Genomic DNA, 12,247 nt, shown 5'->3' on the forward strand with positions numbered 1-12,247 from the left:
CCACTGGAATGCTGCCACCGCGGCCGGCGGAAGAACGCCATTCCAGCCGACCAGCACTGTGGTCTACGGTTCGGAAATACATGCGACCTGCAAAAATTGAAATGCTCTAATTTGCAACCAGGTGATTATATACGACAAACTATCGCAACAATTTCTGGCAATGTCATTTTCATGTACCACGTAGTTTTGTTCTTGCGCTATTCTGCTGTTTCCGTGTAAGAAACATTCCTAAAATGTTTTCTTTTTTCTTCTTTTTAATAGGCAATACACGTCTTGAATCGGGCGCAGCTCATTGATGATGCCTTGGATCTTGCAAAGTAAGCGCTGTTTGAAACACTGGTAAATACCCGCCGTGGTTGCTCAGTGGCTATGGTGTTGGGCTGCTGAGCACGAGGTCGCGGGATCGAATCCCGGCCACGGCGGCCGCATTTCGATGGGGGCGAAATGCGAAAACACCCGTGTGCTTAGATTTAGGTGCACGTTAAAGAACCCCAGGTGGTCAAAATTTCCGGAGTCCTCCACTACGGCGTGCCTCATAATCAGAAAGTGGTTTTGGCACGTGAAACCCCAAATATTATTATTATTTAACACTGGTAAAGATTCGTTAACAAGCGGTAATAAGGTTTAATACTTTCAAGACAAATATTAAGTTAAGCTGTATTAGCCAGTTACGCTTTTGCAATATTAAAACGGCCACTGTTACTGTGAAATGAGGTGTTGCAACCCAGGGAAGGAGGGAAAACGAAAGACGGGAGGCGAAGCCACTCTGAAGTTTCTGTGCCTTCTCGCCATGGCATAATGAATTCTAAATCGTCTACTCAAATTTAGTTAATTATTTGTCGCCAAAATACTCCATTGCATTCTAAAGGAATCATTAATCGACCATGTTTCTATTACATTTCCTGCGCTGAAATGGCTGAAATACGACAAAATACTTTTAAGTACGTCACGCCACTCTGACTTATCGCTACTAAGATTACGGCCGAATTTCAAAAAAAGAAGAAAAAGGGCATCGTAGCTTTCATTTTTGTGCGAAATTAGTGCAAATTGCTTTGAAAGAACGCGTTTACAGTCAACATTGACTCCATTGTTCTTCAGTGCACCTTTAAACACACAGTGTAGAGTTACTCACGCAAACGAACGCGCTCTTTTACTTTTTGGCTTCAGCAATGAGAGCGCTTTCACAAAAGCTGCTATTCTCTTAGATTTAACGAAAGGTAAAAATGCCAGCACACAGTTGTTACTTGCTCCGTTTCCTATTGTAGCTGATCATAAAGCAGCAGCAAGAAATCAAGGGACAATATATATTTTTGACGCACGCTCCTTCTTCGCTGTCTTCTTCTGTTTTAGCTCCGCGTTTTATTGTCATCATCAAGAAGCAATATGCAGCCGTGCTATTCCCCGGGCATTTGTATCCTTAAGCCTCACGTGACGCATATTTGAACGTGGTCAACCAATGTCTTTTCTATGGACGCTGAGTGCACTTCAGTCTGCGCGTTGCTGACCATTCCAGCACTGCACTCTGGCCAATTTCTTCAAATGTGTGCGTCTCCAGTTCCGCAGTCATCCAGAGATGGCGCTGTCACGTTTGCACGTTCTTGCGTACTGGTAGCTGAGGAAGTTCAAGAAAGTTTGCACACTGACAAGAGATGGACAATGTCCTGGCCACTGCCTATACGACATATCATTCGCACTAAATACATGTGGTGAGAAATACATGTGGTGAAACTGCACATGAGACGCCTTCTCCAGTAGAACCAAAAAACAGATGAATGCGTCATCCCCACGAAAGAAACCATGTGTGAATGGTAAAGAATTTGTGCACACTGTAATTAAACCCAGAATTTGTAGAAATTCAGGCTTATATCTGTTCATTCGGCCTCCATCACTCCCCTACCCGTTGGCGAGTTCTTAGATGTGAAACATTCCATTTCGTTAGCAAATCTAAATGATAAGAAACTTAAACAACAAATACCTTTTCGTTAAGGTTATGCAGTTAACCACATCTTTCTTGTTCTGTTTTCCCCGTGTTGATAGCTAGCTACTCTGGTTCTGCTAAGGGCGTCTAATCATGTCAATTCTTATTCATTGCCTCATCAGGAACGGTCACCTGCCTTACGAAGTTGCCCTGGAATTTTTGGATCTGGTTCGGCCAGAAGACGACTACATGCCCTGGAAATCGGCTCTGGACGCCATGCATGATCTTGATTTCTTGATCAGGAAGACCAAGTACTACAGGAAGTATCAGGTGGGTAACTAAAAACCTGGCTCCATATTCATAAATAAAGTTCTTAGGCTAGAAATGTTCGTAGAACAGATGACAGCCAGTCATGTTGTCGCACATACACTCTATGAAAAGATTGCTCCCTTTGGGGTTCATCTAGTTCCCAAACAAAACTTGTCGTCTATCTTGCGTGCCTGCCCCTTCTCTAGCGCTATGCGCCTGGTGCTTTCAAGTCACTAACGACTTGTGCGTACCTGTATGACATAGTATTAGTGACAAGAAAGCAGTGAGCGCAGAGTTCTAAAGAAACCAAACGCAAGCAAGAAGGTGACCATTATTGTTTGTAGACAAGATGGGCGTCCAAGGGTGTGCACTTATTTAAATCTGTATTATTAGTGAAGGCAGCTGGCCAATGAAATGTTGAACTTACGAACAAAAAGGTTCGCTAATTCTGCATCTGCTTCTTTCATCGCAACTCAAATTCACTGTCAGGATATGTTAGTTGCATCGCATTTAAAAAATAAAATGACAAAACGTTCCACAGCAATCGTGCATGTGCACAAAATAATACGCGTGCCAACTTGACAGCATCATTACAGAAGGAATTTACAAGCTGCCCTGGGACAAGCCTACTGCGTGCTACAATGATTTTAATAGGAATAACGGGGAATAATGGGGCAGTTAAACACGCGAATAAATGGTTGTGGTCAAGTTTTGAGCATCACAAACTATATCCAAACCACAATCCGAGCACAGCAAAATGAGGTGTTGATATGCCATCGCGGGTCGTATTTTCTCCAGCCTATTGATTCAGTAGACTCAAGGCTGCACATCATACGGCCCGCGGCCTAGTTCAGACTTCGACGGCGTGCTGGTGCTGCAATCAGCGCGTGGCAGAACGAGGAGAAAAAACAACATTCCTGCCCCCCCCCCCCCCACGATGGTTGTAATTTTCCATTCTTTTCGCCCTTCATCATCACACGAAGCCGTGGCCCCATTATCGCCGAGACCGGCCACTCAGCAGGTAGGATAAGCAATTATAGGAAGTGGAGGAAAAGAATTTTTACATAATGTATAGTTCCTCCATGATTGCTAAACAGGATCAAGAGACGCCAAAAACTTTGTCCTAGTCAATTAGAATAAATATGACGATAAAAATGCTTTTATTAATGGTTGGCTCGAAGGTCTATTATGTGTATTAGCACGGGGTGGTTAAGCGAGAGCAGAGTGTATTCACAGCCTTCCTAGGAGCGGCATGTCCCTGGCGAAAGCCAAGAACGAGTCTAGAAGGTCCCTGTCGGAATCCTTCGATCCGGTCATCGGCGTAATTCCTTTTTCTTAGGACGACTCTTGCAGCACCCTCAGGTGACAAGCATAATAAAACGAGAGAACTTCTGGGAGCTCTTTGGGAGCATATCGGGTAACGGCGCACAACCAGGGAACGTAATTTTCAAACTACCAACGCTATAGGTACGCCTTAAAAGCGCAGCGTCTATAAATGTATCCAACACGGGCTTTTGCAGTTTGCTTGCATTGAATAATTGCAGGCCTATGAAGGTGCGTGTGCCTTACTTTTCAGTCTTCACAAGTATTTGCTTCCACGGCAGCGAACGGGGAGTTAGCGTCTTCTAAGGTTATTAGGTTCTAGTAACATTGCCGCTAACGACCTCGTTCGAGGCCCGCCTGGGAAATCGGCGATGGTAGGTTTGAAGCCGCGAAGGAAGCGAGCGCCAGAGGAGAGAATCGCACGCCAGGGAAAGTACGAAAGATCGCGTTGAGCGTGCGGCAAAGCAACACCACCTAGATGAAGGTCTAGGTGTACAGTGTGCACGTAGCGAGACGTACCGGGTTCGTGTCGTGATAACATGTATCGTCCCCGCGCCGTTTGCTGTATGTGCGAGTGAATGCGTGCGAAGTTGAGCCGACGATGGTAACGTTTCTCTGACAACGTTTTTCAATTCGAAGATTAATGTGTGCATCTGGATAGACGCAACACACAATCTTCAGACCATTTCGAGGACATCTGGCACAGATTCAATGACGACTAAAGTCAGCAAAAGATAAGAAACAGAACGACCATCCATTCCGCGACCTTTTTTTAGTGGTACCGGAAGAATGCAACTCCATAATGCAGCTATGGCTTACCACCTTGTGCTGTTCGCCGGAAGTGAGAGAGAGCAGCCCTTTATCCGGTTTTATAAGAACCTCGATAAGAACAAATATGAAAATATAGCTAACCATACCGTGAAACTGGCGTCGTTCATCGGATGCACTTAAATCTTAAAGCAGACGTTCTGTTTCATGACTCCAAACAATAACCACCGTCTGTCTTCAACGACCCAGGTGAAATTAGTAAGGCGTGCTGAGGATAGCAACGAGTGCGCTAACGCCAAACTTAGACAGCCCTTACAAAAAATAAATGCAACATTTCTCGACAAAGTGTACACCGTATGGCTCCCGGTGAAGTGGTTCTGGCCCTCACTGGTTTTGAGCTGTGCAGCTCTCCTCTATAGAACATTTTAACCCTGAAGTCGTCATTAGCAGAAACAAAACTATATCCATGAGTATGTTCACTTAACATTAGGTCAGCATTTATACGTTGATAAATCCCTTCTAAGCGTTATCATTTTATTATAACGGAAGGAACGCTGAATCTGAAATTTATTGTGTGTATAGTCTCAGAGGATTAATTCGCGCAATGGTGCAGTGCTGTCGCTTTGTTATATTTTTGGCGATTACCCGACATGTTGACACACCATGTTGTCACCAATTTCTCATTCATATTCTTTTGCCGTGGGCACAGAGAGCGTCTGCGCAATAGTTCTAAGCGGACAGTTGCACGTGTATAGCTGTGGCGAGAACAGTAGCAGAAACCGCAATGTGCACTGGCGCAACCAGTGATAGTTATTACTTTACCAGCAACGGCTACGTAATGGGTTTGCGCCGTGGTGTGGTGAGGGTAAGTTCTGCGCGGGCGGGGTGTTCGTGCGACTGAGCGACTGATGCTTGCCAATCCCGACTTCTTAAGATTTATGCCATAATATTCCGTGGACTCCCCTGCAGGTCTTCGTGCGGTTCATTCTGGAGCGGAAGTTCGAGGCCTTCATACAAGAAAAGAGGAGCAACCTGTCGATCGCCGACGAGTGAGACTCTCCTTGCCTTTCTTTGATGGCATTGATATAATAATGTGCATACAAACCGTGTTCTTATTTGAGCCTGTGGCATAAGCATATAATGGTAATTAATTGTTTTTCAAGATGCGATGCAACTATGTATGCCTACAACTATCTAAAGCAGGTAAAATTAACAGTTCGCATCTCTTAGCAACAACATATCAAGCATTTGCCCACACCGGCGCTTCCAATTATACTTCCTTTTCCACCGTTACGGAGAGATACGAACTCGCATATCGGGATTTGACAACATGCACTTTGTCCCCATTTTATCGGTTCCATTAAGTCATTGTCACGCCACTCCATTTTACGCATCACAAGTATGTTCCTTGCACGTTGCATCAGTTTCTCGAACATTTCAGTCGCCACCTATGTATCTGTATTACAGGAAAAGGCGATTGCAGTCGTGATGGCTAATTTAAATGCAACAAAAATCGTAATAAAGATATTAAGACTGCGTCTTGATAACATTGAGATCCTGATGTTTGGTGCAGACTTCTTTTCTAATTATTTCTTTGCTATTGCAGCCTGCTTCGTAAAGCAGTCATCATGAACTCCTGTTACTTCGAGAACGAAGCATGTCTAGCATTCTCAACGAACAAGTTCAGAAGCTTCCTGAATGACTCTTCAAAGATACAAAAGTGAGTTATTTTTTATGCGAGCAGCCTTTTTGGGAACTTTGACGCGCTTTCCGGTATGCCCATTCATATCCAACCTCTTACACTCCAACTTGGATCACTCCAACTGGGATCACTGAGTAGTCTGTGGTCTAATGGGTTAGTATCGAGCTGCCTTGTTGAGGGAACTGAGTTTCAAACTGACCGTCCGACCAATTTTGGTCACTGGGTGTGTGCCGATATTCAATGACCAAAATAACCATAACTTTTCCGGCACTGGTTGGAATCGAACCCGCGTGATATGTATTCAGACAATGAATAAAGGGAAAATCAGACATCCACCCATTCGTAGCAATTGCTACAGAGGAAACCCATACGGGTTCCTCGAAAGAAAAGCCTCGAAGTTGAAGAAAAATTCGTCCTGGTCCGGGACAAGATAATAGACAAGATAACACGTGCCATTCGCGGACTTCGACTGCGCACCTTGTCCGGAGAGAGGGGAGCCCGGCTGCAGTACGCGCCTCACACGGGATGCGCTTCAGCCAGTGCGGGGTGCCGCGTGCCGCTACGTTGATTCGGTGCTAATCACGTTGACGTTGACAGTCGTTTTGAGATATAGATTCTGCCCGAATTTCTTTCTCAGTAACTTAAAACTGCACTGATCGACTATAATGCATTTCTTTCCTTCTTTCTTTCTTTCTTTCTTTCTTTCTTTTGCAAAGTGCGTCGGTCATTTATTTCTTATTTGCTGCCAGGATATACGATGGCGAACTTCACAGCTAAATAACTGAGAAAACATCTGGAAGCGCGTTGGGGGACGGGAGCAGTCTACCATTTATTTGAAGTGTTCCACAGCGGCTGCCACACATCCAAGTTTCGAGGCATCTAGTATAAAACAACTGACCGCCGAGAAATAAGAAACTGTGACTGTTTGATGGCTACCAATGTATTCTGGATTCGCAGCATTGTAATACAGTGCGTTTTTTGAGATCTCATTCAAGGACATAAGTGTTAAGGCGCAAAATAAGGAAGGCAAGACACACACAACGACAAAACGGTTGCTTCGTTCTTTCGCGCCTTCATACCGGTATGTCTGGCCAACTAGCCCAAACAAAAGCTCTAGCAATTCAAGAACACTTGGGAGGCATTGAGAACAATTTTAGGTTATCTTGTAGGGCTCTATAGAGAGTATACGTTAGGTTTAAGAGAATTCCTTGCTAGGCAAGTTGGTATTGATTCATTATACGTATATTTTAAGGGGCCGAAAACAACGCACAACACACAAAAGAGGACAACGAGACAGAGCGCTCTGTCCCGTTGTCCTCTCTTGTGTGCTGTGCGTTGTTTATTTTTTTTCTTTTGGCGCCTTAAAAGATAGGTATAAGTATACGTCAGGTTAGGCTAAGCTAGGTTATAACAGTTGAAATACCTTTGGTTGACATACAGAGGGAGCTACTTGCGTTATTATTTATGCCGACATTTATCAACTGAGGTGCTGCAGGCTCAAATCTGACAAGACTTCCCGGTGCCTGCGATACGAGTGTGTGTGCGCCACTCATACCAGCGCTGTGTCGAGCACGGCAAGCGCTTATGCCTTGCTGCTTTCTATACACGTGTCACGTTCTCTGTTTCCTTCCTTGGGGCAACTGCGCTCCATGAAAGGCTGCTATGCACAGATCCCTAAGTGCTGGGCAATCAGCATGTAAGCTCAATAACTGACATTATAATGCCGTCTACAAATTTTAAGATGGCTATAAGATGCTATTTGACATGACCTTGGAGAACTTGGACAGGCAGAAAAGTACGAATGCTTGTAATCGATAACGCATTATTAGTCGCAACCTTAAACGCGGTGCTTGTGAGAGAAGACGGCTGCAGGTTAACTTCGTCCATGGAATGGTATCTGAATATCACAGCAAAATTCAATGTATCATTCGGGTTTTCTTTGTGTTTTTTTGATGTACCGGTTTTAAATTGTTTCGTCATGTGCGTATCCTCAAGGGTATTATAGCTGTGCACGTGGTTTTTGGGTGTATGAGTACGACCGATCCCGGAAATAAATTTCATTTTTGATAGTTAGCGCTTTCAGCAACACTGCAGGCAAGTTACAACAAATGATTGAGGGCCTTAACAGAGATAGTGTACGAGTGGGGTTGAAGATTAATACGCAGAAGACAAAGTTAATGATGAACAACCGGGCAAGGGAACAAGAGTTCACGATCGCCAGTCAGCCTCTAGAGTCTGTGAAGGAGTATGTTTACCTTGGTCAATTAATCACAGGGAACCCTGATCATGAGAAGGAAATTCATAGAAGAATAAAAACAAGTTGGGGATCGCATACGGTAGACATTGTCAGCTCCTGACTGGAAGCTTACCGTTATCATTGAAAATGAAGGTATATAATCAGTGCATTTTACCGGTGCTGACATATGGGCAGAGACTTGGAGAGTGACAAAGAAGCTTGAGAACAAGTTAAGGACCGCGCAAAGAGCGATGGAACGAATAATTCTAGGCATAACTTTAAGAGACAGAAAGAGCGGTTTGGATCAGAGAGCAAATGGGTATAGACGATATTCTAATTGACATTAAGAGAAAGAAATGGTGCTGGGCAAGTCATAAAATGAGCAGATTAGATAACCTCTGGACCTTTAGGGTGACAGAATGGGTGCCAAGAGAAGGGAAGCGCAATAGAGGACAGCAGAAGACTAGGTGGTGCGACGAAAATGGGAAATTTGCGGGCGCTAGTTAGAATCGGTTGGCGCAGAACAGGGGCAATTGGAGATCGCAGGGAGAGGCGTTCGTCCTGCAGTGCACATAAAATAGGCTGATGATGAGTTAGCGCTTGTCTCGTCTTTGTTTCTTCTTTTGTACGTGTTTTGCTACGCTATCCAGATAGCATTCCATGACGACCGACCAACAAGCCCATATCGCCACCCTCGCCAATGTCGACCACCTCCATGTTCGTTTACTTACACCGACACATCAGCAATGTTCGAGTTATACTCCCAACAGAATGTCGGTTGCAGCAGCCTGTAGACATCATGCTCAGCGACAGAATGCCGCAGCACACTTAGGCACCATGGAGCTTGAACACAAAACTGATACTGCTGCACTTACTCTGGCACAGTTTGAATAGGTGTGAATGCATTCTTACCATTGTCGTCACATGAGAGATAAACCACAGTTGAAAGGAACGAACTCTGGCGCTCCATTCCGATAAGGTGTAGTATGGTACTTATGAATGATGTGCCCAAATGAAGCAAAGCGTCATTCAAGATCACTTTCTGACGTTAAGAAAAACTGAGTAAAGGTTAGGTAGCTCTGGAAAATAGGAGGTGAGATCGGAGGTGTTCGAAAGGATAGTTGTCATAGTTATGGAAAGATGAGAATTAAGGTAATCGGAGAAAAGCAACACCATCCATTGCGTTGAAAGAACTGCAAGGCAGCGCGATGTCGACGAACGCTCAGGCAACGCTCTAGGGGAAAACTCAAACGACGACAAATTGGCGAAGTCAGGCGAAGCCGACCTCCTGAAAGAAGCCGAACGAGGATGCACTGCTTGATCTGTCAACATTATAATTCATTTCTTATTTCCTAGGCAGGAGCCGAGAAATTTGGGGTGCTTTTAACGCGAAAGCATTATGTGCGCCATAAAGCGGAAAATCCGGTGAGCGTCCGGCGTTAACATCGGATCGTACCAAAACCCGCGTGACCAAGGGATGACGTCACGTTCCCGGCGCTGCACCTGCTGTGGCTCGCACTGCTGAATCCCGTGGTGAACAGCCACGGCATGGGACGGACGCCGCCGTGACCCACACTCGAAGAGTTGACTTCGCCTAATTCGAAAATTGAGTTGACCCACGTTCAAAATCAACCTGACTCATTCCCCAAAATTGACTTAACCCCCCCCCCCTACATTTAGGTGCCCCACCCCCAAAATTGACTTTGATCAACTTATAATTGAGCTGACCTACGTTTGGTGACCTACGAGTTGAATACCTTTTTCCGCAAGTGGATTAGCCGAAAGTGGACGTGGAGGAGCCCGAATGGTGAGACTAGAAATGAAATCGACTTCATACTCTGCGCGAACCCTGGTATCATACAAGATGTAGACGTGCTCGGCAAGGTACGCTGCAGTGACCATGGTATGGTAAGAACTCGAATTAGCCTAGACTTGAGGAGGGAACGGAAGAAACTGGTACACAAGAAGCCAATCAATGAGTTAGCGGTAAGAGGGAAACTAGAGGAATTCCGGATCAAGCTACAGAACACGTATTCGGCTTTAACTCAGGAAGAGGACCTTAGTGTTGAAGCAATGAACGACAATCTCATGGGCATCATTAAGGAGTGCGCAATAGAAATCGGTGGTAACGCAGTTAGACAGGAAACCAGTAAGCTATCGCAGGAGACGGAAGATCTGATAAAGAAACGCCAATGTATGAAAGCCTCCAACCCTACAGCTACAATAGAACTGACAGAACTTTCTAAGCTAATCAACAAGCGTAAGACTGCAGACAACAGGAACTATAGTATGGATAGAATTGAACCGGCTCTCAGGAAAGGAGGAAGCCTAAAAACAGTGAAGAAGAAACTAGGAATAGGCAAGAATCAGATGTCTGCGTTAAGAGACAAAGCCGGCAATATCGTTACTAATATGGATGAGATAGTTCAAGTGGCTGAGGAGTTCTATAGAGATTTATACAGTACCAGTGGCACCCACTACGATAGTGGAAGAGAGAATAGCCTAGAGGAATTCGAAATCCCACAGGTAACGCCAGAAGAAGTAAAGAAAGCCTTAGGAGCTATGCAAAGGGGGAAGGCAGCTGGGGAGGATCAGGTAACAGCAGATTTGTTGAAGGATGCTGGTCAGATTGTTCTAGAGAAACTGGCCACCCTGTATACGCAATGCCTCATAACCTCGAGCGTACCGGAATCTTGGAAGAACGCTAACATAATCCTAATCCATAAGAAAGGGGACGCCAAAGACTTGAAAAATTATAGACCGATCAGCTTACTGTCCGTTGCCTACAAAGTATTTACTAAGGTAATCGCAAATAGAATCAGGAACACCTTAGACTTCTGTCAACCAAAGGACCAGGCAGGATTCCGTAAAGGCTACTCAACAATAGACCATATTCACACTATCAATCAAGTGATAGAGAAATGTGCAGAATATAACCAACCCTTATATATAGCTTTCATTGATCACGAGAAAGCGTTTGATTCAGTCGAAACCTCAGCAGTCATGGAGGCATTACGGAATCAGGGTGTAGATGAGCCATATGTAAAGATACTGGAAGATATCTATAGCGGCTCCACAGCCACCGTAGTCCTCCACAAAGAAAGCAACAAAATCCCTATAAAGAAAGGCGTCAGACAGGGAGATACGATATCTCCAATGCTATTCACAGCATGTTTACAGGAGGTATTCAGAGGCCTGGCGTGGGAAGAATTGGGGATAAAAGTTGATGGAGAATACCTTAGCAACTTGCGATTCACTGATGATATTGTCTTGCTTAGTAACTTAGGTGACCAATTGCAATGCATGCTCACTGACCTGGAGAGGCAAAGCAGAAGGGTGGGTCTGAAAATTAATCTGCAGAAAACTAAAGTAATGTTTAACAGTCTCGGAAGAGAACAGCAGTTTACGATAGGTAGCGAGGCACTGGAAGTGGTAAGGGAATACATCTACTTAGGGCAGGTAGTGATCACGGATCCGGATCATGAGACTGAAATAACCAGAAGAATAAGAATGGGCTGGGGTGCGTTTGGCAGACATTCTCAAATCATGAAAAGCAGGTTGCCACTATCCCTCAAAAGGAAAGTGTATAACAACTGTGTGTTACCAGTACTCACATACGGGGCAGAAACCTGGAGGCTTACGAAAAGGGTTCTGCTGAAATTGAGGACGACGCAACGAGCTATGGAAAGAAGAATGATGGGTGTAACGTTAAGGGATAAGAAAAGAGCAGAAAGAACGCGGGTAAATGACATCTTAGTTGAAATCAAGAAAAATAAATGGGCATGGGCCGGAGATGTAATGAGGAGGGAAGATAAGCGATGGTCATTAAGGGTTACGGACTGGATTTCAAGGGAATGGAAGCGTAGCAGGGGGCGGCAGAAAGTTAGGTGGGCGGATGACATTAAGACGTTTGCAGGGACAACATGGCCACAATTATTACATGACCGGGGTAGTTGGAGAAATATGGGAGAGGCCTTTGCCCTGCAGTGGG

At 44.8% G+C, this 12,247-nt stretch overlaps 1 protein-coding gene across 1 annotated transcript in view; it reads left to right on the forward strand.

Moving 5' to 3' along the window:
• The window catches only part of LOC142586389 (aminopeptidase N-like), a 35,558-nt gene extending 29,516 nt beyond the window's left edge, over positions 1–6,042 (forward strand). The window contains exons 11-14 of the mRNA XM_075697637.1: positions 262–317; positions 2,101–2,248; positions 5,288–5,367; positions 5,925–6,042. Of these exons, the coding sequence (XP_075553752.1) occupies positions 262–317; positions 2,101–2,248; positions 5,288–5,367; positions 5,925–6,042 (402 nt within the window). The remainder of the gene's footprint in view (positions 1–261; positions 318–2,100; positions 2,249–5,287; positions 5,368–5,924) is intronic.
• Positions 6,043–12,247: the final 6,205 nt, after the last annotated feature.

This window comes from Dermacentor variabilis, chromosome 6, assembly GCF_050947875.1.
Source record: "Dermacentor variabilis isolate Ectoservices chromosome 6, ASM5094787v1, whole genome shotgun sequence".
Classification (NCBI taxonomy): domain Eukaryota; kingdom Metazoa; phylum Arthropoda; class Arachnida; order Ixodida; family Ixodidae; genus Dermacentor; species Dermacentor variabilis.